This window comes from Leuciscus leuciscus (genome assembly GCF_965113295.1).
Source record: "Leuciscus leuciscus genome assembly, chromosome: 1".
Classification (NCBI taxonomy): Eukaryota; Metazoa; Chordata; class Actinopteri; order Cypriniformes; family Leuciscidae; genus Leuciscus; species Leuciscus leuciscus.
In genome coordinates, this window is record NC_138725.1 from 19,290,067 (window position 1) to 19,317,846 (window position 27,780).

Here is a 27,780-nt window from a genome sequence, read left to right on the forward strand (position 1 = left end):
AAATAGCATAATAGGGGCACTTTAAAACAGTTATAAAAACAATAAAAAAAATTTACAGTACAGTTATAAAATAAATTAAAAGAATAAAAAGATAATATATAGATACATTTCTCATCTGGCAATACACCGGTGTATCATATTTTTCTCAACTCCCAGTTTTACGCTGAGATTTTCCCATGGTGATTACACTGTGTCTGTGGTGTTCTTGCGGCACGCCTAAGAAATCAACTTATCCAAAAAAACTGATTTTTCCCTAAAGTCGTACATGAGAAGCTCTAGGACTGACTCACGGGGTAACCTCGGGTTCACTGCCCCATCAGTCCGCACCCCAAAGATTTGTCCAGAAGCTCTAGGAATGGAATCGATCCAGTCCGCACCCCACAGAACCTCGAGTTTAATTACACGTCAAACTCACTACTTCACCACAGACAGAGGTCGTCAGCATGGTTTCATCTCTCAATTTCCCCAATTTAGTAATTTATGTTTGTCTCTTACCCAATTGCATTTGAGTTCAGTTTAGAATCAAAAGGAGGATGCAAAAAGAGAACTGAATTCATAACAAATCAAAGCAGGGATCATGACAATACGCAAAAAAAGCATCCCAGCTGGTCTTGACTGGCCTCCATACCGGTAAACCACTGATGGCTGATCTGAAAAAACAACAACAACAACAACAAAAAACAGAGAAAATGTGTGAGAAATGGTCATGAGTTTATTTAATCTAAATTTGTTCATGGACAGACGAGGAATCAACTTGTGCAACAGAAGTTATTACCAGTCGAGTTAGTTTAAATAGTATAGCTTTATTGCACATCCCTTGTTAGGGAACTCTATTAATTGCCTGAATGTACAATTACGTTAAAGGTACACTGAGTAACTTTATGGCCCTTCAAACTTAAATCTGAAATAGAAAGCTTTTGTAACATTACAAATGTTTTTACTGTCACTTTTAGCTCAATTTAATGCATCCTTGCCTTGCATCCTTATTCATTTCATTCAACAACCAAAAAAAATAATAAATAAAAATAAAATACTGACTGAACAGTAGTGCTTTCTATTTCAGATAAATGCTGTTGTTTTGAACTTTCTATTCAAAGAATTCTGAAAAAAAAGTGTACAACTGAAAATAATCAGAAATGTTTCTTGATTCACACAAGTGCCCCTAAAAAAGTTATGCTGCAAGTTCTGCATTACAATATGTTAATCACATAATGCATCTGATAGTTAGTCAAAACATACTTACAAAGTCAAAGATGCTCAGTGCTGAGGCTCTTAAAAGAGCCTTTGGGCTGTTAGCTCCTGTTGACAGGGAAAAGAGAGAAATAGAAGCAAGAAACATTATTTTTCAGCAATGATTATTGGCAAATTACTATATGTTAAGAACATGATAAATGACAGATCTACGATGAATGCTAGATTGATCAATTTCACAATCAGATGACAGTTTTACCAACAATTGTCATAGAATTTAAAAAAAATTATATTTTGCAATGAATATTTTTTAATTAGTCGGCTTTTACATTGCTTTAAATGCCTTACTATTTTAACATGTCATATTTCGATCCTGTGCAAAGTGAATCCAGCATTTATACGTAGCTGTCACATCTCTTACATCGTGTCTACATTTTGTTAATGAGAGTTTTCGCGAGCCTGCATAATTCGGCACTGAATAAAAACTCCTGCGTTCTCCAGAGCGCGAAAACAAATAAGCAAATATGCACTGGAGCGTTTGGCAAATCTGTTTCGCCAATATATTATAACAGTATCAATCGAGGCTGCTCTTTCTTGCGTTTGAGAACTCGCATAGAACCGGGCCTGGGGCAGAGAGAGCGCGAGAGAGTGCCTTTGAGAAAACGCGCTAGGCCAAACTTACCTCAAAACGCCACACATTTAACTGAAGAGGAAAATATGCCATAACTGGTCGTAAAAAGGACAGAAAACCTTTGTTTGTGTAAATATTAGATTGGGTCCATCTACTGGAAAAGGCAGTCAGTCAATTCTATGGCATTTAATGGGATATTAAAGCGGCAGTTTCGAGGAAAATTTGACTGTCCTGTGAGCTGTTATTAAAAGCCTATTCGATTTTATTATTTACTTTCTTCATAAATTTAGCTATATTTAATTGATATTGGTAATGGTTTACTTTATAAAAGTAACTTATAAAATAAATGTGTTCAGTAAAAAGTACTTACCTCAGAAAAAAACCCAGCTGGCATCTAGCGATAGCGATCCACTCTCAGCAGGGACGTCCGTTATGAGCGCACACTCGACACGTGACGTCACACAAACCTCAGTTTACATTCTGCCAGGTTGTTGCGCGGGCTTTGCAACAATTAAAATTTTGTGAGGTGTAAGCAAAGTTTATATATATATATATATATATATATGTTAATTTAAAATAAAATAAAAATACATTTATATAATTTATATTGCCTGTATGGGAACCAGTTGTGAATTTTTGTATATATATATATATATATTATTTTTTTTTATTTTTTTTTTTTGTTATTGGACAAAATGCTCATATAAAAAATTACTCTGGTCTCTCACTAAGAACTCATTTTAATCCTTCCATCAACGTGTTTTTTATTTTTATTTATTTATTATTTAACTTTTAAACATCCAGTGTTTGCATAGCTTAAAAATAAGAATGCAGATTCATGATTTTCATCTGCAGAACAAGATGGGGGAAAAATTATCATATAATATAAAACATTATCATATGATATTTTAATATGCCTAAAACATGAATACAATATGCATATATACAAACTTGAAAAAATCTGTGTTCTTCATTTACAGTAGCACTACTGCTTTTGCGTAAACAGTAAAGTACTGTAAATTCCATATACAGTAAGTTACTGTAAATTTCATACAAAATACCCATAATGCAGTGCATATTACAGTAGTTTACCGTAAATAATATAAGTGGTATTTTACTGGGCTTTTTTGCGGTAAGTAACTGTAAAATTACGGCAAAGTCTAACAGTGTAAGCAGCTTATAAATAGTAGGCTAAACGTAATCTACATATTGTAACATTATGAACAAATAATTGCATAGGCCTATAGCCTATATAAATTATGTATTATGATTTTATATATTTTAGGGACAACAACTCTGTGGTGAAATGTCCTTGTCCTCCTTCCTCTTTTTTTCTTTTTTCTTCGGGATACCTCCCTGAAATGAACTTTTGTAGGTTGGGATGTCTGCAAACGCGAATAGAGCGTTTGGCGCAAGTGATTTCAATGTTAAAAGTCAATGTATCTGGAGGTCTTGCGGCGCGAATGAGGAGTCACGCTCTCTGTGCATAACGGTTTAAATGAACAACAACAATAAGCAAATGTTGAGTGCTGATCTAGAGTTTTGTGCAAGCAATTTAAGGTCGTGACTCTCATATAGCAGGCTTCATTCAGTGATTGAAACAATTATTATATTCATTGAAGTTTTAGAACGCTCCGAGCGAGCTGTGCTGTGGTAAACATGGAACTTTTCCTTGACATGAAACGGTAAATAATCAAACCAGTGGATGCCTGCAGTGTATGAAACTGCTGTATCTAACCTACCTTATTCATTCAGTATCTATTCAGTCAGTACAGTAGCCTACACTTTAGTAATGTTTCTGTTTAATGTTAAGCTTCTTCCTGTTACCTGTCCCTGACCCCTCAGGCAGCGCGCCCACTCGCAAAGCAGACAGCCGCGCCTCTGCTACCACGGGCGTTTTCCACATTCGAATATTCATTTTCACCTTCGAAATTCTGTTTTTTTAAACTATTGGAATATATTTGAATTTAGAATATTCGTTGACAGCCCTAATACTCACGGGAGTTGTAGTGTTGTAGTTTCACACTTATTTCAGATGCCTTTTGAAAAGACTACAATTATTCAACACGCCAAAGTGGCTAGTTGGAGTGACTGTGTTACCCGCCATGAGCAAAATCCACCCGCATTTGGCGGGTTGGCGGGTGTTAATGTCAAGCCCTGGTCATCTATGTTGTATTTTGAATAAAATATTGAAATTTGAAACTTCCAGATCATTGCATTCTGTTTTTAATTCACAATTTTCACAGTGTCCCAACTTTTTCTGATTTGGGGTTGTAAGTAACTGGAGTGTTAATGCAGAACTACTCATTAGTCCTTCATTACTTCCTGCATAGTTCTTTATTAATGATGGAGCATTATTGTAAAGTGTTACCCATGAAGGATTAAAAACCTACATTTAACGTCTATGAAAACAGAAACTGTAACTAATGTGTCATATAAACAGAGATGAGTTTCTAAAACATTATCAATAATTCTAATAACATGCCAGATGAGATGGACTTGGTAATTGCGATGATGTATACATTGATTTGTTTACTTTTCTGACAATACATATTCCAGCGAATATCCCAGCATATTCTCTTTACTCTTAAGTATAACTGTAGTTTTAAATCTTCGGTCTACTGTTTTCCTACACTTTGAAACATTTCATTTTACAAATGGTTTAACAATCAATGCTTAGTTTAACAATCTTTTAAGGATGAACAAATCATGGTTTTGGTCATCACATTAAAAATAACATTAAAACTGGATAATATTTAAAAAATTGAAGAGCTGGAAAAAGTATGATGGACTTGAAAGTCCTTGATTAGTGCTTGAATTTTACTCTCAAAAGGATGTATGAACCCTGAAATGAATAATGTAAAAACATTTGTCCATTTCTGCCACAATACCATGGTTACACTTAGCTTTACTACATTAAATCCAATGAGGAATATTTGTGATTCGTGGACTTAAAACCCTTATAACTTAAAACTTCATGAACTTTTTTGTTCATGGCACAATGTTTCTCCTGGCTTCCAAGTCAGTGCCCATTATTTACTCACTCTCAACTCATCCTAGGTGTGTATGAGATTCTTCTTTTAGACAAATACTATCGGAGTTATATAAAAAAAATGTCTTGGCTCTTCCAAGCTTTATAATGGATTATAATGAATTTCCATTTACTCGCAGTCTAGAGCCCTGTATAGTGCTTTATTTCTGCTTTACATGAGCGCCACCTACTGTCAGAGAGAGCATTGATCTGAACTGACAAATTACAGATTCCTGCTGGTTGAACACGAGTTAGTAGATATCAACCAATCAACAAAGTGTCCTGTGCTCACCTCACACCGGCTATAGGTGGAGAGGAAGGATTTGGCTATAGAGTGATGTGTGTCTAACTTACACAGAAGAGACTTTGTTGCTCAGCACATGAACATAAACTACTTACTGTGATCTCAGACTGTGTTGATGTGGTTTATCCTCTGCATGGATCTTCATGTGTCGCTTCAGGTGAGTTTTAAAAGAGAAACTCTTTCCACACTGATCACACGTGTGCGGCTTCTCTCTGCTGTGGATCCTCTCATGTGTTCTCAGATATGATGGCTGATTGAATCTCTTGTCACAGTGTGAACACTTGTAAGGTTTTTCTCCAGTGTGAATTCTCTGGTGCTGTTTTAAAGATTGCGCTGTAGTAAAAGTCTTCTCACACACAAAGCACATGTACTCTCTCACACCAGTGTGAGTTTTCTGATGTCTTTGTAAATTTGACAGCTGTGAAAAACTCTTTCCACACACAGAACATGAATGCGGCTTCTCCTTCGTATGAACTCTCAGGTGTTTCTTCAGGTGTGATGTACTAAGAAATGTTTTGCCGCACTGATCACATGTGAACGGCTTCTCTCCGGTGTGGATCCACATGTGTCGTTTAAGGTGTGAAGATCGACTGAAATCTTTCCCACATTTATCACACTTAAACGGCTTCTCTCCAGTGTGGATCATCATGTGTATCTTCAGGTGACTTTTAAAAGAGAAACTCTTTCCACACTGATCACATGTCTGCGGCTTCTCTCCAGTGTGGATCATCTCATGTGATTTCAGATGTCCTGACTGACTGAATCTCTTGTCACAGTGTGAACACTTGTAAGGTTTTTCTCCAGTGTGAATTCTCTGGTGCAGTTTTAAACAGTTCGCTGTAGTAAAAGTCTTCTCACACTCAAAGCACATGTACTCTCTCACACCAGTGTGTATTTTCTGATGTGCATGTAAATTTGACAGCAGTGAAAAACTCTTTCCACACACAGAACATGAATGCGGCTTCTCCTTCGTATGAACTGTCAGGTGTTTCTTCAGGTTCGATGCACAGAGAAATGTTTTGCCGCATTGATCACACGACAACAGCTTCTCTCCAGTGTGGATCCTAGGGCTGGGCGATATGGCTGAAAACTGTATCACGATATAAGTGTTTCATATCGGTCGATATCGATAATTATTGAATTTTTTTATAACATATTTAAAATAAGGACCAGTCCAGGAGACAAATATATTACATTTAAAGATTTTTTATTTTAAATTTAACCTACCTCTGATTATAATCCCATCAGTTAAAAAGGCAGAAATGTCAACACGACCATGGAAAACTCAAAAGTCTAAAATCACAATGAACACTTAACAATTATCTCTTAACATTAAGGTGCAAAATTAAAGAATACGTAAGAAATGCTTTATAAAGGGGTGGGCGATATGGCAAAAATATAATATTACGATTTCTTTCTATAAATTATATAAATCTATTTCTTTCTATTTTCTATAAATTATACATTGATACTTATTAAAGCTATTAATAAAGTTATTAGTCAAGAGCAGTGAGTGATTTTCTCTTTACATTTTGTTGTTTTATTAACATTAAAGGGATAGTTCTCCTAAAAATTCTAATTTTCATAATTTACACTCTCACGTTGTTTTAAACTCGAATAAGTTTCTTTCTTCTGTTGAAAATAAAAGTTATTTGGAAGAATGTGGGTAACCAAACAGTTGATGTACCCCAGTGACTTCCATAGTATATTTTTCCTCCTATGGAAGTCAATGGGGACCAGCTACTGTTTGGATACCCACATTCTTCAAAATATTAATATTAGAAAATATTAGAAGGCAATTAATACAGGTTTGGAACAACATTAGAGTGCGTAAATAATGAGATAATTTTTATTTTTGGGTGAACTATCCCTTTAAGGACAAGCGGCAGCGTGTTTACTATTACTACTGTCTCTTAAGAGCTGCGCGCGACGCGTCTATTATACACGCATTTGACAAGCAGATTTTCTCTCAATTTTCTCAAGTTTGCTTTCACTTTAGACATATCCGACTAGTTTATGTAAACCTTGTGTGTATAACAGTATTAGCAAAATAAGACTCGAAAGATAACTTAGTATTCAGGCGCTGGTAGACAGGCTTTTAGTGCATGTGAGCTTCACATGTATGCGCTGAGAAACTAGCTAAAACAGCGCATAAGCACGCGAATAACAGAAAAACTGACGACGGTCTTGCATAATCTGCAGACGACATTGGTCTGACTACGGTCAGACTTTAAGTCAGGCGAGCTGACTTTTTCTGTTTTATCTAGTTACTAGAGAGTGAGTGCCTTTGTTCATGCAATCAAACTTGCTTTGCTGGTTTCTTCCAACGAAAAAAATAAATAAATAATTATCGAACGTTTTATCGAACGCATTTTTTATTGATATTGATTACGTGTCTATCGCGATACATATCGTTATCGTTTTATCGCCCAGCCCTAGTGGATCCTCATGTGAAGTTTAAGACTTTGTTTGGATGTGTAACTCTTTCCACACTGAGTGCAGGTGAAAGATTTCTTGGCTCTTCTTTTCTTTAAAAATGTCTTTTTAGTCTTTGAGCGACTCAAAGGTTTTTCTCCAGGTTGGACATGATGTTCCTCCTTCACTTCACTCAGTTCTTCTCTCTCCTCCTTCACTTCACTCAGTTCTTCACTCTCCTCCTTCACTTCACTCAGTTCTTCACTTCACTCAGTTCTTCACTCTCCTCCTCCACTCCACTCAGTTCTTCACTCTCCTCCTTCACTTCACTCAGTTCTTCACTCTCCTCCTTCACTTCACTCAGTTCTTCTCTCTCCTCCTTCATTTCACTCAGTTCTTCACTCTCCTCCTTCACTTCACTCAGTTCTTCTCTCTCCTCACTCTCTTCCATCAGGTCTGACATGAAAGAAAAATGTATTAAATAAAAATTTCAGTACATCCAAGTAATTCATTGAGAAATATAAAGTGAAAGGACATGAAAGTGAGCCTTAAAGTAATAGTAGAAAGTAGAACTGTTATAAAATATTATGATAATTTGATGCCTTTTTATAAATTGATTATTTGTCCTTGAAACTTTCCATGATGAGGTAAATTTATCTGACACACTCAGTGCTGATTCATCAACGCTGTTATCAACGTTACTGTAAGAAGAATCTTCTAGAATTCTGCTAATGTTGTTGCAAATTGGGAACTAGATAAAAAAAGTAAAATAAAGCAGTTAAATTAGTATTAGCTTGATCTGATGTTGATAATCAATATAAAAATGTCTCAAACCTCCCTTTACTGAACATTTGTTGAAGAAAAACCCGGAACATTCTGTACCGTTTCATAGTTTAAAGGGATAGTTCACCCAAAAATGAAAATTCTGTCAGTAATTACTCACCCTCATGTTGTTTCAACCCCGTAAGACCTTCGTTCATCTTCGGAACACAAATTAAGATATTTCTGATTAAATCTGGGAGCTGGATCACTCCTCCATAGGCTTCTATGTGACTGAAACTGGCTGGCCCAGAAAAGTTATTAAAGAGATCGTTAATATAGTCCAAGTGACTACAAGTGACTTATTGGTTCACTAGTGTTTTTGTGCAGTTTATCAAGCGACGAGAATACTTTTTGTGCGCAAAAAACACAAAAATAATGACTTCCACTATTCATTTCCTTCTCTCTGGGCCTCGAGTTGGTTCACTATTGTTTTTGCGCAGCGCGTCTGTGTTGCACGTCACACGCATTACACACATGGCCAGCGTTGGCCAATAGTGAGCCTACGTGTGACGTACAACACAGAAGTGCTAAAACCCTAGTGAACCAACTCGAGGCCCAGTGAGAAGGAAATGAATAGTGGAATAAAGTCGTTATTTTTGTTTTGTTTTTGCGCACAAAAAGTATTCTCGTCGCTTGATAAATTTAAAGGAGACCTTGGTAACTTTTTTTAACTTAATAAAACTGTCTAGAAATCATTTGGATGGTTAAACAACCTGTTCTGGTGATATTGGTGACTTTCCCCACTCCCCCCAGCGTTCCCAGGCGGAAAACCAACCTTGCCACTTGGGGACTACCGTCCCGGCAAGATAGAAATTGGAAGTCTCGTGAGAAGCGAGAACGAGCGCGAAACACGAATTGCTTTACGGCAATTCGACATAAACACACACGCATGTATGATGTATTACCAGATTACCCACCTCAGTAGACATAGCTCCACACGATACAGTTGGCTTGCTCCGATCAAAACAAACGCACATGAGCAGCGGTAGAGAGGGGGAGGAGGCCGCCGCAAGTGAGTTTTTTACGACCGTGTTGTGAAATATACGCACGCCCCCCCACAGCTGTAGGGGGAGCTCGTGGGGAAAACATGCGACAACAAAAGGGAAAATCAGCGAAGAAGTGCCTAGAGTTCACTAGAGTTGCCGAGTTCTCCTTTAAGATTGAGCCACTGTAGTCACTTGGACTATATTAACGATCTCTTTAATAACGAAGATGAACGAAGGTCTTACAGGGTTGAAACAACTTGAGGGTGAGTAATTACTGACAGAATTTTCATTTTTGGGTGAACTAACCCCTTTAACTGTTTATCTAAAAGTGATGAAGTGCTTGAATGTTTCTAACATGAATGTTCTTCAGCATCATGAATGAATGAAGAATAAACACCAACCTCTTTGTTCTTCAGGATCTTCAGTGTGTTTCATTCTGCAGGGTTCTGGATCACTCATGTTCTCACTGTCCTCTTTAATAAACTCAGTCTTTGCAGATTTCAGCTCTTCCTGATGCTCTGATGCTCGTCTTCACTTGTAGCTGATGGGAATTTACAGCATTTATTGGAGAATTGATGTGGGAGGAGCTTCACTGACCATGTGACTGATGAGGGAGGAGCTTCGTTGATGATGCAATTGGTGTGGGAGGAGCTTCACTGATCTGCTCAAAATCTAAAATATATCAGTTGACACTTCTATGCAACAAATGGCTATTATGATCATTTGCAGAATGCATTTTTATAAATTGATTATATGTCCTTGAAACTTTCCTTGAATGAGGTAAATTTACCTTCTAATTTTTTTTTTTTAAACATTATCAAATCTGAATCCAGGGACAAATCCCATTGTTGCCATACTTTGAGATTTTGAGATTGATATTTATTTTACTAAAAACGTTTTGAATTATTAATGGCCGTTCACACTAGACTTTTCCTTCCACTAACTTCCATTCATACGCATGTGAAAGTGGGACACCAGAAACACAAACTTAAGTGAATAACCCTGTGAGAAATACAGTGCTATGCATACGTTTAGACACCCATGCTAAAGTTGACTAAAAAGAGGAATGAAAAAATCATCTTTTGGAAATTGAACTTAATCACGGAATCGCGGACGGAATCGCGGAATTGCCAAATTAACGCGGAATAGTGTCAACGCGGAATTTCGCGGAATTTTACATATTTGGAATAAAATTCTGTTTTTGTGTGGGAGAAAAACGTAGCCTATGTCTGAGGAAAATCGCATATTACTGACAGAACGAGCAGAGAGAGAGGCCCGGTCGCGCGCGCGTCTTCAAACTGTCTTGCTCTCTCTCACTCCCTCGCGCTTATTAATATAAATCAGTTGAGAATTGACACAATGGTAAAAGATCGGAAGAACGAAGTTTCACGTTGAGCATTCGGATATTATTTTCCTGAATTAGGCTAACACTGGGTGTGAATTGTGCAAAAAAAAAAAAAAAAAACACTTTTTTACCTTTCCTTCTTCTCTGAAAAGCGTTCCGCCCATTCAGCTGACATAAAAAACACTTTCAATAAACTAAACAAAACCTATCCAATGATGAAATGTTTTCTGTGTTGACAAATCTTGTGCGATGTCCTAAAACTGTCACGGTTCATAAATTCATTGTTTCCTTCGTGTCTCGTGTAACTGTTGTTCTGTGTGTGTGTGTGTGTGAGTGGGCGTGGCACTCATTCCGGAGGATCAGCGATCCAGCTGATCTCATTCATCACCCCAGCTGCAGCTCATTCAGTCTCCTATAAAACCTCACCGCATTATTCTCTCATTGTCAGATCGTTGGTTGATGTCTCCCGTTTGTGATCCCAGTATTGTCGACGTTCCCGTTTCCTGTTCCAGTTCCTGTTCTCTGTTCTTCGGATATCGTCTTCACTTGGGTTTCACGGTTACGGCACTTCACCACGGACCTCGCTGACCATCCAGTCCCTGTGTCACCAGCGTCTCTCTCATCATCGGACTTTCACCTGTTACATCATCGGACTTTCACTTGTTATTTCTTCAATAAACCTGAGTTACTTGCATTCTGCTTCCGTCGCCTTGATTCATCATGACAGAACGATCTGACCACGTTATGGAAGCAGCAAGTGATCCTTCATCTCTGGAAACCTTTGTCAGCACCAGTATACAACGCATGGATCACCAAGAGAAAAACCTCAACGACACAGCTCGGGCAGTTCAAGCGCTGGTGACACAGGTGTCCGAGCTCACCCAGCAACTTCAGACCTTGCGTAATCCCACTGCGCCACCCACACCGCCCGTTCCCCCCACACCACCGGAGAACACCTCCCAGTCGGAGCCGCGCCTTCCTATACCTGAGGCATATGCAGGTGAGCCAAGCTTTTGCAGAGCGTTTTTGACTCGCTGCTCGATGCATTTTTCCCTGCAGCCGAGAACCTTCGCCAATGAGTCGGCCAAGGTGGCTTTCGTTTTGACTCTCCTGACTGGGAAGGCAGCACTCTGGGGAACGGCGGTGTGGGAGAATCAAGACCCATGCTGCACCTCGTTCCAGACACTCTCCGCCGAAATGAAGAGGGTCTTCGACCGCGCCAGCACCGGGAGAGAGGCGGCCCGCATCTTAGCTGAGCTAAGACAAGGAGAGAGGTCAGTTTCTGACTATTCTATTGAGTTTCGTACTTTGGCGGTAGAGTGTCATTGGAACGAGGAGGCGCAGTGGGACATGTTCCTGCATGGGCTGGCTGACCGCATCCAAAAGGAGATCTACGCCCTGGACCTGCCCAGGTCTCTAAACGGACTTATAGAACTGGCACTTCGAGTAGACGCTCGTTTATCCCGTGTGGAGCGGAGAAGATTGCCTGGTCGAATGGCGGAAGGAGCAGAGCTTCCACGGTCCAGCGGCGGGGATGCGGTCAGCCCCGTCTACGATCACGAGCCCATGCAGGTTGGGCGGGCTCGGCTTACTCGGGAGGAGAAGGAAAGGCGGAGGTCCCAAGGACTTTGTCTTTACTGTGGAGCAGCTGGTCACTTTGCGTTCGGTTGTCCGGTAAAAGGGCAAGCCCGACAGTAATTCTGAGGCTACTGTCGGGTGGGATCTCCGCCGAGAAGACCTCACCAACATCTACGCTCCTCCCAGTAAGACTGAGGTGGTCAGCTCACGAGCACGACGGACAAGCACTGGTGGATTCAGGGGCAGAAGGCAATTTTATGGACTGCACGTTTGCTCACAAGTTTCAAGTCCCCTTATTACCACTCACCCGCAAGATAGAAGTCCGCGCACTCAATGGTCAAGATCTACCCAACATTTCACACACCACCGGACCCGTCACGCTCATCACATCTGGCAACCACATTGAGACCCTATCATTTTACATTCTGGACTCCCCTCTTGCACCCATAGTTTTAGGACATCCCTGGCTCATCAAACATAATCCCAAGATAGACTGGCAGCAGCGCACGGTGTTGGAATGGAGTACTAAGTGTCATGAGTCTTGTCTTGTCTCTGCTTGTCCGTCTGTTTCTGTCTCTGTGTTTCAGGAGGAGACAGGGGATTTATCTAACGTGCCCACGGAGTACCTGGACCTGAAGGAAGTGTTCAGTAAGTCTCGGGCTGCTTCTCTTCCTCCGCATCGTCCCTATGACTGTGCAATAGACTTACTGCCAGGTAAAGCTCCGCCTAAGGGCAAGTTATATTCGCTTTCTGTTCCAGAGAGGGGGGCCATGGAGAAATATATTTCTGATTCTCTGGCATCCGGGTTCATCCAGCCTTCCTCATCTCCTGCGGGGGCGGGGTTCTTTTTTGTGGGGAAGAAGGACGGTTCTCTGCGACCTTGTATTGATTACCGAGGGCTGAACAACATCACGGTAAAGAATACTTATCCTTTGCCGTTGATGTCTTCAGCCTTCGAGAGGTTGCAGGGAGCGTCCGTCTTCACTAAATTGGACTTACGTAATGCTTATCATTTGGTCCGCATCAGGAAGGGGGATGAGTGGAAGACTGCTTTTAACACCCCCAGGGGGCACTTTGAATACTTGGTCATGCCCTTCGGGCTGTCCAACTCCCCAGCAGTCTTCCAAGCACTCGTCAATGACGTGCTGCGAGATATGGTCGACCAGTTTCTATATGTCTACCTGGATGACATATTGATTTTTTCGTCTTCTCTCCAGGAACACGTGCAGCACGTCCGACGAGTGCTCCAGAGGTTGTTAGAGAATGGGCTTTTTGTCAAGGCGGAGAAATGCGATTTTCATGCACAGTCTGTTTCTTTTCTAGGGTACATTGTGTCGGCTGAGGGAATTCGGATGGATCCGGAGAAGGTTAAGGCTGTGGTGGAATGGCCAACTCCAGATTCCCGTAAGGCCCTACAGCGGTTTCTGGGGTTCGCCAATTTCTACCGGCGGTTCATTCGCAATTTCAGCCAACTAGCCTCGCCTCTGACTGCCTTGACCTCCCCCAGAACTACGTTCAGGTGGTCAGACGCAGCTAAGGCTGCGTTTGCCAAACTCAAAAGTCGCTTTGTTTCGGCTCCCATCTTGATTACCCCTGATCCATCACGTCAGTTCGTGGTGGAGGTTGATGCGTCAGAGGTGGGGGTAGGTGCAGTGATCTCTCAGCGTTCTCCCTCAGACGATAAAATGCACCCGTGCGCGTTTTTGTCCCATCGTTTGTCTCCTGCCGAATGCAATTATGACATTGGTAACAGAGAATTGTTGGCGGTCAAGTTAGCATTGGAAGAATGGCGTCACTGGTTAGAAGGGTCGGGGGTACCTTTTATCGTTTGGACAGACCATAAGAATTTGGAATACATTAGAACTGCCAAAAGATTGAACTCCAGGCAGGCTCGGTGGGCACTTTTTTTCGGACGTTTTGACTTTACACTCTCGTACCGCCCGGGTTCCAAAAACATCAAACCCGATTCTTTATCGCGTATTTTTGATCGTTCCGAACGCCCGTCTACTCCCGAGTGCATTTTACCCGAGAATCTATTTGTCTCCACACTCGTATGGGAGGTCGAATCGAAGGTCAAGAGAGCCTTAGAAGGGGTAACGCCCCCGGTCGGTTGCCCACCGAACCGCTTATTTGTACCGGAGGGATTACGGTCCGACGTTATTCAGTGGGGGCATTGTTCCAATGTGGCTTGCCATCCAGGAGTTAATCGAACCAAGTTTTTGGTCAAGCAACGATTCTGGTGGCCTCTCATGGCTCGTGATGTTCACAGTTTTGTTTTGGCTTGCTCAGTTTGCGCCACTGGTAAGACTTCCAATCGCTCCCCAGATGGGTTACTCCAACCGCTGCCTGTCCCTTCGAGACCCTGGTCCCATATTTCGCTAGATTTTATCACCGCCCTCCCACCCTCTCGGGGTAACACGGTAGTTTTGACTGTGGTGGACCGGTTCTCGAAGGCGACCCATTTCATCCCCTTGCCCAAATTACCCACAGCCAAGGAGACAGCGTTGGTCGTCGTTGATCACGTCTTTCGCTTACATGGCCTCCCGACAGACGTGGTTTCCGACAGGGGACCCCAATTTGTGTCCAAATTTTGGCGAGAGTTTTGTAGATTGTTAGGGGCGACTGTAAGTCTGTCCTCAGGGTTTCATCCCCAGAGCAATGGACAAACTGAGAGAGCCAACCAAGATTTGGAGAGAACGTTGCGATGTTTGGTTTCCAAGAATCCTTCCTCGTGGAGTCAGCATTTGTCTATGGTGGAGTACGCACACAATACGTTACCAGTGTCATCTACGGGCCTATCTCCGTTTGAGTGTAGTGTAGGTTACCAGCCACCTATATTTCCTAGTCTGGAATCCGAAGTCGCGGTTCCCTCTGCCCACGCATTTGTCCAGAGGTGTCGTCGCACCTGGACTAGAGCCCGTGAGACTCTACTCCAGGCGGGAGCGCGCACCAAGGCCAAAGCCGATCGCCACCGGTCTAGGCCTCCCGTATACGTCGTTGGTCAAAAAGTGTGGCTTTCTACTAAGGATATTCCGCTCCGCTCCGTTTCTAATAAACTTGCTCCTAAATTTATCGGCCCGTTTACTGTCACCAAGATCATTAGTCCGGTGGCAGTCCGTCTCAACCTCCCTCCAGTGTACAGGAGGATTCACCCCATGTTTCATGTATCCAAAATTAAACCCGTGTTTTTTTCCCGTATTAATCCGCCAGCCCCGGTTCCCCCACCGCCGCGTCTCGTAGACGGGGAACCAACCTATTCGGTAGATCGTATTCTGGACAAGAGGCGGAGGGGACGCGGATTCCAGTACTTGGTGGACTGGGAAGGTTACGGTCCGGAGGCGAGAAGTTGGGTACCTGCCAGAGACATTCTGGATCACTCCCTTATTGATGATTACAATCAACAGGTAAGGGAGCCTAGGGACGCCAGGAGGCGTTCTTAGGGGAGGGGGTACTGTCACGGTTCATAAATTCATTGTTTCCTTCGTGTCTCGTGTAACTGTTGTTCTGTGTGTGTGTGTGTGTGAGTGGGCGTGGCACTCATTCCGGAGGATCAGCGATCCAGCTGATCTCATTCATCACCCCAGCTGCAGCTCATTCAGTCTCCTATAAAACCTCACCGCATTATTCTCTCATTGTCAGATCGTTGGTTGATGTCTCCCGTTTGTGATCCCAGTATTGTCGACGTTCCCGTTTCCTGTTCCAGTTCCTGTTCTCTGTTCTTCGGATATCGTCTTCACTTGGGTTTCACGGTTACGGCACTTCACCACGGACCTCGCTGACCATCCAGTCCCTGTGTCACCAGCGTCTCTCTCATCATCGGACTTTCACCTGTTACATCATCGGACTTTCACTTGTTATTTCTTCAATAAACCTGAGTTACTTGCATTCTGCTTCCGTCGCCTTGATTCATCATGACAAAAACTGCCTGCTAATGATACGTCCGATTCGCGAACGAATGACTCATTTGAACCGATTCACTTTAATGAATGGTTTAAACAACTGATCTGCAACACTGAATCGGTTCGGTGTATAACAAAATCGGAAACACTTTACAATAAGGTTCCATTTATTAAACTCTAGTTAACTAGATCAGTTAACATTAACTATTAATAAACTGCACTTCTACAGCATTTATTAATCTTTATTAATGTTAATTTCACCATTTAGTAGCCTACATTATTTAAATGAAAAGTTGTATTTGTTAACATTAGTTAGCTTAATGCACTGTGTGAAGTAACATAATAAAAATACAGAGTTAGGGTTAATTAAGATTAACAAAGATTAATAAATACAGTAACAAATGTTTTGCTCGTGGTTCATGTTAGTTAGCCTAATACATTCACTAATGTAAACAAACCAAACCACATTTAACACCTCTTAAAATGAGAATTGTGTGTTACCTCAATAAATTTAGGGTCATTCCTATTTTATTTGTGTACATTAATTTTAATCATTAACATTAAAAACGCTCTTTTTACGACTAAAATTACAGTAAAGGGTAAAAAAAAAAAAAACTGAATTCCCAAAAATTAAAACGGAAAAAACGGAATTTGGGAAAAAATAAAACGGATTTTATAGGGCAGAGGGGCCCTCACTGGAACTGTTTGATCCTACAAAATGTGCTGAAAATTGGCTGTCTGCTGGAAAGCGGTCAAGGCGACCAGGCTACAAAGCTTGGCCAAGTGACTCAGACATGATCTTCATTTCAGATAAATTGTAAAACATACATAGGGCCTACATACAATGATAAATGAAATCTACATGACGATAAAATAGAATTAAATGAAAATCTTTTGTTTGAAAGTTTTAGTCTGATGTTCTTAACCTTACAATGAGCATTGTAAATTTAATTGTTTAATAATTCTAATAATAAAACTATAATGATAAACTTATACAACAAAAATGACTGTGCCCCCAAATATTTGTCTGTGCTCCTACATTTTTTTATTTAGGCGCACCAGTGCTCCTTGTTCAAAAAGTAAGTGTAGAGCCCTGATTTATGAGACACTGAATTAATTAGTGTTTGAATTAATGATTCAAACGAGTTTAAAAAAAAAATAGACTATGCTATTCTGAGTAGGCTAGTTGTCTGATGTATGTAATCGTGATCTCCATTTAAAACAGAACACAAATTATTTTAAGCCACATAGATTCCTGAATTAGGGACCGTTCACATATACAAATGCATGGAAAAGCACGGCTGTGCTGCTTTCTCCTTCTTTCCACAAACGCTTGCGCTACTGTGGCGTCTGTCGTTGCTATGAACTGCGCTCTCCATGATGACGACGAGGAAGTATCAGCAAAGAATGAATTGATTTATAGCCCTTGCACTAGCTTTACTAGGCTACTAGATATATTTATGGAGATGAGAAATAAAAACCCGCCCTGTTCAGCTATGATCAGCTGTTCGGCCGAGCTTTCGTTGTTACAGAAAAAGGTTGGTTACATTTGAAATAACGAATTTGCAACTGTCCCAAAGTCAGGAATCGATAAGAGGAATCGTAATGCGTGCGTCTTATCGAATCCCCGGTTTTTGGAAATTTGTTACTGGTTCTAAAATGGAACCAGTTCTCGATACCCTAGTCTGGGATCATAAAAGTGGTTTTCTCAAAGTAGGCCTAGTCATTAAAATAATAACATTTTATATGTGCAGAAACTGAAAATGATCAGATAAAGATCACCACAAAGCACTATTGTTCCAAGAGTAAAACACTATTCATATTTATTAGTATTGATTTAATGTCTCACGTGGCTCATTATAGGCTCAATGTAAAGCATTTAGCAGTCTCTTTTCCTTTAATAATCATTGCTATGCATTTAAAATTAGTTTAATATTCTATATATATTATTAAAATTGCAGCTTAATAACATTTTGATTATTTTAAATCATTTTAATCAAACACTGGTGAACCAACCACTTATGTCTGTAATGGTGACTTGATAGCTAGGACTGTAACTGTAGTTGAGAATAGGTGACCGCTGTGGTGCATCGGTAAGAATGCAATCGAATGCTCTAATGCTCTTCAATGGATTTATTGACAACAGCAGATGATTATCTGTCTTCATGAGTGTACAGTATGTGTGGTTCTACAATAAACAATACAAAGAAAAATATCAGCATTAAACGACAGTGCTGACATTATGCAATAAGTAAAGCTAATAAATGCTAATTAGAACAACTTTCCCTTCAAGTAACTTTAGCTGCTTATATCAAATAACCAAATAATATATCAGATAACACACATTAGCTCCTTATTAAATTAAACAACAGCCATTTACTGCTGGGTCTCAGTATTATAAGTATAATTGTAATTCTATATCTATAACATTGATTATTTTAAATAATTTTAATCAAACACTGGTGAAACAACTACTTATGTCTGTAATGGTGACTTGATAGCTAGGACTGTAACTGTAGCTAGTTGAGAATAGGTGACCACTGTGGTGCATCGGTAAGAATGCAATCGAATGCTCTAATGCTCTTCAATGGATTTATTGACAGCCAGCAGATGATTATCTGTCTTCCTGAGTGTACAGTATGTGTGGTTCTACAATAAACAATACAAAGAAAAATATCAAGTAAACGACAGTGCTGACAGTGACATGATGCAATAAGTAAAGCAAATAAATGTTATTTAGTAAAACTTTCCCTTCAAGTAACTTTAGCTGCTTATATCAAATAACCAAATAATATACCAGATAACACACAACAGCCTTTTACTGCTGGGTCTCAGTTCAGCAACCCAAAAAACATAGTTCTCTATTACACAACCATTGTCACTCCGATTATAACTATACAATGTCAGGTGAGTAGCCTACACACAATAGGCTACTAGGTATAATGCTAGCGAACTTTATGCTAACATTCAGCATTTCAACTGAGTCTCCCAGAATAGACAACACTCATAAAAAAACCTAAGGCACCAAAATACACATTTGTAAACATTTACACTAGGGTACTCACATGTCTCTGAACGCACACATGCACAGATAACGACACAGACGACAACTATGCACTTCAGAAATATCTACGATGTGCTGCCCGTGGTCACTCTCACTACTAACTCAAAACGAAAGCGCTGATTGGCTGATCCCCGTTACCCCGAACATAAATATCAAGTCTCTTTACAATGTCTATGGTGTTTACAATAGGCTATTTGAAGTCAAATTTTGGTTCGTTCTAAAATGATCAGAGATATATGCAACTTAAGTAATAATTAATAAATAAATAAATTACTTTAAGGACTCAGTTTCATTGATCATTTAAATTTCATTTTTAAAAGAAATGTTTAATTGTTCAACATAGGCCTACAACAATTAAACCCACTTTACAGTCTAAAAACATTCAACAATAAGATTTAAATGGCTCTGAAGCAAAGACATTGCAGATATGTTTTGAAGTAACACCACAGATGTAATATTGCATAGAAGGTTTAACAATTAAAAGTTTACAGATCAAAATAATGAAATTCATCATGAGTCGGATTACAAGAAGTATCTATTTAGATAAAAGAACATTTAGAGACAAACTGCATTAAAAAAATATATAATTAAAACAATCCGCAACCTGTTTCTCTCTCTCAACCCGACTTTGTAATGCAAAAACAAGCTCGTAGACAAAGGAGAGCAAACTGAACTGAACTAAGCAACTGGCCTCTGGAAGAACTGACACTTTAAGAGCTGAACACGGTATTTCCAGTATTTCTCCCCCATCTCCTCTGGACATGAATCGCCATCACTTACAAATGGTTAAGTAAAGAATTTGAATTATTTACATACTAAATACGATTTTCAGTTCCAATCCCTTTTATTCGTTTTTATGTGAAAAGGAATATAGTGTGTACATGCCCTCGGCCCAACAGCCCTTCTGTTCTCTAAAGCATTCAAGTTGTAAGGAGGCTTCAACATTTAGACACTCAAATATTGCAACATTTTAAAGGAAGAAAGTGGTTTTAAACAGCTTTTCAATTGTCAATTTGCTTTTACATTTCAATCGTTCTTTCAATCAAACAGTTTAAGATAATAAATACCTCTGAACAAACTCCAGTGTTGTGCTGGCTTCCACCTGATACTCTAGGTTGAATACACAGTAACAGGCGAGGAGAGCGGAAGGCAGTGGTGAAGTCAGTCATGTGAACACCAGGTGGGATTACGACCCTCCCCTCAATCCACAGCATCCATTTGTTTGCAGTCAGGATTGTCTCTCCATAGTAAAGACAAGAGTCATCACAAAAATTATATTTCATAACAATACATTCTCTAAAAGATTTGCTCCACATAAATGATTGTAAATAGCAATCCACATAGCAAGCGATCTGAAATAGCAATAACGACATCAGAGGTGGCTACTAAGGATGAGAGAGTACTCCACATAACTTCAGTTTTTGAAGTGACTGTGCTGTTCCTGACTGGTGAATGACACGACACAAACTGCATTCACTAGTGTTTTCCAGACTAGACTTTATTTGCTTGTGCTTATACATTTAAAGGATTTGTTAACATTGAATGTAAAACTTGCAGAGCATGATGATCCTTGGAGTGATGGGGAGAGACAGCTGGGCCTCTCCGTCTGCGGGACTGGTAGTGTTGTGGCAAAAATTCATTAAACACTCATCACTGCGTAAGAGACACTCTGAAATTCAAATGATCATTAAAAAGTATTTTATTCTTGCAAGAAGGCCCAGTTGCCACACAGAAGTCACAAGTACAGTCTGTGGAACAAGTGCAACAACGAGGAAGAGAAAAACAGAGCCTTTATATCTTTTCCAAGGTCTCTTACAGGCCGGCTCTTATCTATAGAAGGAAAGGTTTTTCTAGTGATCTAATTCTGCCGAGTTTATTCTTACAAACTCAGAAGTCCCAAATGTGACCACCTCTGATCCCAAGGGGTCAGAGGTTCTCTTTTCAGCTGTCTCCCCCTTTGTCTCAGTGTTCACATTAGTTCAGAAACACAAGTCAGCTATAATATTATTTCAAAGTATTACTGCAAATGGAGATTCATACTGCAATCAATGAAAATCAAAATTTTCCATTACAGTAGTCACCTATGAATGCCAGCAAAGATAAGTGTTACTTGAAACAAGCTAGACGTTATATTATATCTAGGATAGAAACAGCTTTTTGAAATTTGTTGAAATTTTTGTTGCTCCGAAGTACCACACTAACTTTATGCCAGGCTACATCAATTTTCTCTTAATTAAAATATTGTGCACACAGTGGACAACAGTAACTTTACCCAGCATGCTCTACCACAGAATTGAGACAGAAGCTTGCAACATGTGGATTATAGTGTGAGGTTTATCAATGAAAAAGTGCTCAACCACCAATAGCATAAAGGTGCCCTCAAACAATATACCTGGCCTGAAACCCATTGCGTCAAACTATTAACAAACTACAAGCACCAACACTGTAAAAATAAAAGGTGCCTGGAGGAACCTTTTGGGGATCTTCACTTCGCCACACCGCCGGACCCATCTGTAGATCCTCTAGGACCCTTTAAAAAGGGCCGATTCTCTGAGGAACCACACAGGTTTCCTGAGGAACTCTTATATGAGGCACTGTGGGGAACAGGTTTGGGGTTTTATTTAAATTTTTTATTAATTTCATGTTGTTACTATGGTTACCATAAACTTCTATAATAATAAACAAACTGAACCAAATACAAAATAAGAATTGTTTATTACATATTTTAGATACATTTTAATACATACAGTTCAATGCACTTGGGAAAAAAAAGCTAGTAATAGATTAACATCAATGAAAAGAATACACAAAGAAATTGTATAATACATAGGCAACATGAACAATCAACCATGTGTATACAATAAGCTATATAAGAAAAGACATCTCAACAAAATGCATGGAAACACATATGTTCCATGTAATAAATCAAAAAAATCTTTTAAAATTGACATTAACATTTTGACTCCCCTAATTAAAAATGTGGATCTTCACTTAACTTGCTAAGTTTTGTTAAGCTTGTTAAATCTGACGTCACTGTTTCCAAGTCCAAAAGCTCTATCAGATGCCAAAAACAAACAACAAACAGTGCTAATATACACTCATTGTGCTGTAATATTCCTGAAAATTATGATCCTAACCTTTATCTCTATTCCGAAATCTCAGATGGTTAGTTATTCAGCTATTGTGAATCGTACAATGTTGAAGTCTGGGATACCGTTAGACTGGAGACTGTAATGTACACTACAGCTTTTGAAAAGCTTAAATGTGTGACTTGAATCAACAGTGCTATTAAATGGTTTTTGATATTCTCACTAGAAACAAGATCGAGGAAGTAGAGGGTTCGACCCGGAAACACTATTCATTGTGTCACAACAAGCAGAAAACGTTTTCCATTATAACAGAGTGAAGGTGCAGTAAAATGATCTGTTCTTCTGTGAATGTTCACTGGTGAATTCCAGTCATTTCAATAAGAATCCACACGATCTGCAATTTCCTGTGTGGTCAAAAATGTCACTTTGGGACCAAGTTGGTCACTGGAATTCTCTGGATTTGACCAACAGAAAGCTGTGTGAAAGTGACTCCTGTGTGAGCTTCATACATCGCTACACTGTAAAAATAAAAGGAGCCTGGAGGAACCTTTTGGGGATCTTAACTTCGCCACACCGGCGGAACCGTCTGTAGATCCTCTAGGACCCTTTAAAAAGGGCCGGTTCTCTGAGGAACCACACAGGTTTCCTGAGGAACTCTTATATGAGGCACTGTGGGGAACAGGTTTGGGTGCCTCCAGGAACCAAATTTTTTATTTATTTAATTTCATGTTGTTACTATTGACTTCTATTATAATAAACAAACTGAACCAAATACAAAATAAGAATTGTTTATTACATATTTTAGATCCATTTTAATACATACACTTTCATGTACATGAGAAAAAAGCCAGTAATAGATTAATATCAATGAATACACAAAACACTTTTATAATACATAGGCAACATGAATAATCAACCATGTATATACAATAGGCTACACAAGAAAAGACATCTCAACAAAATTTTCAGTTAAGCTTGTTAAGTCTGACGTCCCTGTTTCCACGTCCAAAAGCTCTACCAGATGCCAAAAACAAACAACAAACAGTGCTAATATACACTGATTGTGCTGTATTCGTGTGTGGTCAAAAATTTCACTATGGGACCAAGTTGGTCACTGGAATTATCTGGATTTGACCAACAGAAAGCTGCTTGAAAGCAGTGGCGGTTCTACATTGAATTACACCCTGGGCGAGACCTCTTTCGTACTTAATACTTAAGTATCAAAAGTAAATGTCAATGCATTGTTTTATTATTGTTGCATTGTTGTATGTAATACTTAAAGTACCGTATGCCTCTGAATCTACGCCTGCCTACCCTCATATCAATATCAAATTTATTTCTAGAACACAGTTCCAGTAGTGGGATTGAATGTGAGATTGAATAAGTGCACTCAATAACGTCCACAATGGTTTCGGACACCCAAATGGCTGTTCCCTCAAATATTGCCCTATTTAAAGTTTTTTGAATGTTAGTATGAATATGTTAGCCTTACTGTTATCTATAAGCTAGTGTGCTCCAAAAAAGTGACAAAAGTCGCATTTAGAAGACCAAACCCAACGTTGAAAATGAAAATCAGGTTTATATCAGAATCCAATGTCACATTGATGTTGATCTCCAACATTGGACAGACGTTGTATTGTGGTTGAAAATAAAAATCGGGTTGACGTCAGAATCCAACATCAGTCGGGTTCTGACATCAACCCGATTTTTTTTTCAATCAATATCCAATGTCAATCTGACATCGGGTTCTGATGTCAATCAGATGCAGGGTTCTGACGTCAACCCGACTTTCATTTCCAACCAAAATGCAACCCCTGCAACCAAAATCATCCACTGACTGATGTTACTTTCTACTCAAGGACCTTGACAGAACTGTAGTTGAGTAAAAGTACAATATTTGTCTTTCAAATGTAGTGAAGTTAAAGTAAAAAGTTTCCAGAAAAAATAATACTCAAGTACAGATACTCAAAAAGTGTACTTAAGTACAGCACTCAAGTAAATTTGAGTGTCCACTTTGTTACTGTCCACCTCTGCACATGGAGAAGAAGCACGGCGGAAGGAGGAACGCTGCCGTCGATTTATCCCCCTTCTAAAAGCAGGGCCGTCAACGCATTCAGCGTGAGACTCCCGCAATTCACACACTCTCCCGCCACACATCTATTTTCTCACGCAGAGAAAAATCACGGAGCAAAGACACTGATACCGACAGACTAGAAAGAGCAGGCTACTTTTGAAATGAAAAAAATTCTCAGCTCTCAGATTCTGTCCATTTTATTACGAAATTCAGACAATAAATACCGTTTTGGCGCCTCAGTTCAAGTAAACCGATCATCTGTTACTTTTTATTTAAAGATACAGTAAAACTTACTGAAAGGTTTTAAATGCCTCATACATAATATCGATCAATCAGTGTTTTTCAACCATGGAAAGAGGTCAATAAAACTGCAGGTGAACAATTATGTCACAGAACGTTACATTTACCTCATTTAATGACCAACACGTTAGTTGACTAGAAAAAAATAGCTATAGAGAGGAGTATTTTGCTAAATAACTTGTGTCTTAATTGTTATTATAATGAAAACGCCTCGGTTACGACTGTAACCTCGGTTCCCTGAAGAGGGAACGAGCGTTGCGTCGAGAAAATGACGCTGTGGGAACGCTTTGCGTGATGACGTCTTGAAGCACATGTAAAATCAGTCCAATGGTGTGGCGGAACGTCAGAGGCGGGTGACGTCACGTACCAGGAAACTATAAAAGCCGGCCCAAAACAGAAAACGAAAGCTTCGTAAAAGTCTGAAGTCGAGCTGACAGGCATGAAGGAGATATGGCAGGGCGACGCAACGCTCGTTCCCTCTTCAGGGAACCGAGGTTACAGTCGTAACCGAGGCGTTCCCTTTCAAGGGAACTCCCGTTGCGTCGAGAAAATGACGCTGTGGGAACGTCTATACCAACGCCTCCATAGCTACAAATGTCTGTCCTGTGTGAAATCCGTAGAGCAGCACTAGGAAGACAAAACATGAGACCCTGGAGCAGAGTCTAGATCCAGAGAGTAAAACCTGACGAAAGTGTGCGGTGAGGACCAGCCTGCCGCATCACAGACGTCCTGTAAAGAAACTCCTGAAATAAGGGCCTTAGAGGCCGCCATACTCCTCGTCGAGTGCGACCGGACAGCCAAAGGAGAAGGCTGCCCAGCCGCCTCATAAGCAAGTGAGATAGCCTCGACCACCCACTTGCTCATCCTTTGCTTAGACACCGGGCCCCCTTTGTTAGGGGACCCAAAGCACACAAATAATTGATCACTTTTACGCCACAGGGCAGCTCTGTGGACGTAAGCGTCTAACGCCCGCACAGGGCAAAGCAAATTATTAGCCTCCTGGTCAGCATTTTGAAAGGGAGGAGGACAGAAAGCCTGCAGAACAATAGGTCTAGCCACATTAGTGGGGACCTTGGGGACATAACCCGGTCTCGGATGAAGGAACGCTTTAACCATACCCGGAGCAAACTCTAAGCATGACGGAGCCACCGACAATGCTTGAAGATCCCCTATTCTCTTAAGAGAAGAAATAGCCAGAAGGAAAAGAGCTTTCAGAGTAAGAAACTTCTCAGGAACCTCCTCAATGGGCTCAAAGGGGGCCTGGGATAAGCCTTGTAGCACAAAGGACAAATCCCAAGGTGGCACCCTAGAGCGAACTGCAGGCCTCAGCCTCCAAGTGCCACGAAGGAAACGAGATACCAGAGGGTCTTTCCCCACAGACATTCCACCCAAAGGAATGTGGTAAGCACCTATGGCCGCCACATAAACCTTTAAAGTGGACGGGGTCAGACCTGCAGTGAACCGGTCCTGCAGGAACTCCAGCACTGTACCAATTGGGCAGTGGACTGGGTCCAACCGACGGTCACTACACCAGGAAGTGAATACTCTCCACTTCAGGGCATAAAGTTTCCTCGTGGAGGGAGCTCTGGATTGTAGAATGGTCTCAACAACCTCGGTTGAGAGACCTGACTCTATGAGCTGGGCCCCCTCAGAGGCCAAGCCCACAGGTTCCACAGTTCTGGCCGAGGGTGAAATATCGAGCCCTCTGCCTGGGACAGAAGGTCCCTCCTGACGGGTAACTCCAGAGGATGCCCGTCGAGGAGGGACACAAGATCGGGAAACCATACTCTGCCCGGCCAGCGCGGGGCTATAAGAAGTAGATGGACCCGGTCCCTGCGAACTCTTTCCAGAACTCCCGGGAGCAGAGCAACTGGGGGAAAGGCGTACAGACGTAGCCTCGGCCACGTCTGTACCATAGCATCCAGTCCGAGAGGAGCTGGATGCGTGAGGGAGAACCAAAGTGGACAGTGAGACGTCTCTCGAGACGCAAACAGATCCACTTGTGCTTGGCCAAACTCCCTCCATATCAGCTCCACCACCTCGGGGTGGAGCCTCCATTCCCCGGGCCTCGGCCCCTGCCTCGACAGAGTGTCTGCTCCTATATTCTGTACCCCGGGGATGTAAGCTGCCCTGAGTGACAGTAACTTCCCCTGGGACCACAAGAGGATATGGCGTGCCAAGTTGGATAACGGGCGCGAGCGCAAACCCCCTTGGTGGTTGATATAGGCGACTACCGATGTGTTGTCCGTATGTACTAACACATGGTGCCCCCTGAGATCTGTGATAAAGCTCCTCAGAGCCCGGAAGACAGCTAACATCTCTAGGCGATTGATATGCCAGGAACGATGATGGTCTTCCCACAGACCTTGAGCCGAGCGACCCTCCAGGATCGCTCCCCAGCCCGTGAGGGAAGCATCCGTCGTTAGCAATTTGCGACGACAAGGAGCTCCCAACACTGGGCCCTGGGACAGGAACCAAGGCTTCTTCCACATAACCAAGGCACGTAGGCATCGCCGCGTGACCTTGATTGTGCGAAATGGGTTGCCCCTCGGGGAAAACCCCCTGGTCCTGAGCCACCACTGCAGGGGCCTCATGTGTAGCAGTCCAAAAGGTATCACGTTGGAAGCTGCTGCCATGAGACCCAACAGTCTCTGGAACTGTTTGACAGTGAGTAGCTGGCCTAGCTTTACACTTTTCACAGCTGCAAGGATGGAATCTATCCGTGGCGGTGACAGGCGCGCCTGCATCGACACAGAATCCCAAACCACGCCTAGAAAAGTGGTCCTCTGTAATGGAGAAAGCACACTCTTCTTGGCGTTCAGCCGTAACCCCAACTCTTTCATGTGGGCGAGAACAACATCTCGATGTTGAACCGCCATCTGATGCGAATGAGCTAAAATCAACCAATCGTCGATGTAGTTCATAATGCGAATACCCTGGAGGCGCAGTGGCGCCAGAGCTGCATCCATGCATTTGGTGAAAGTGCGGGGTGATAAAGCTAGGCCGAATGGAAGAACTCGATATTGGTATGCTTTGCCCCCGAAAGCAAAC

General features: G+C 41.0%; 2 protein-coding genes across 3 annotated transcripts in view; one reads left to right on the forward strand and one right to left on the reverse strand.

Annotated features, from left to right (window-relative positions):
- LOC309509052 (uncharacterized protein) overlaps positions 1 to 27,780 on the forward strand; it is a gene marked incomplete at its 3' end in the record, with an annotated part of 274,663 nt that overhangs the window by 105,858 nt on the left and 141,025 nt on the right. The gene's annotated exons all lie outside the window — the stretch shown is intronic.
- LOC309500942 (uncharacterized protein) overlaps positions 1 to 27,780 on the reverse strand; it is a 240,287-nt gene that overhangs the window by 9,029 nt on the left and 203,478 nt on the right. The window contains exons 2-4 of one of the 2 annotated variants that reach the window (XM_082172778.1): positions 9,782 to 10,041; positions 7,596 to 7,831; positions 5,253 to 6,214 (exon numbers count right to left, since the gene is read on the reverse strand). In XM_082172778.1, the coding sequence (XP_082028904.1) occupies positions 5,253 to 6,214; positions 7,596 to 7,831; positions 9,782 to 9,839 (1,256 nt within the window). In that variant the 5' untranslated portion in view covers positions 9,840 to 10,041. Of the gene's footprint in view, positions 1 to 5,252; positions 6,215 to 7,595; positions 8,029 to 9,781; positions 10,983 to 27,780 lie in introns of those variants that run through there. The other variant, XM_082172779.1, reaches the window with a different exon arrangement.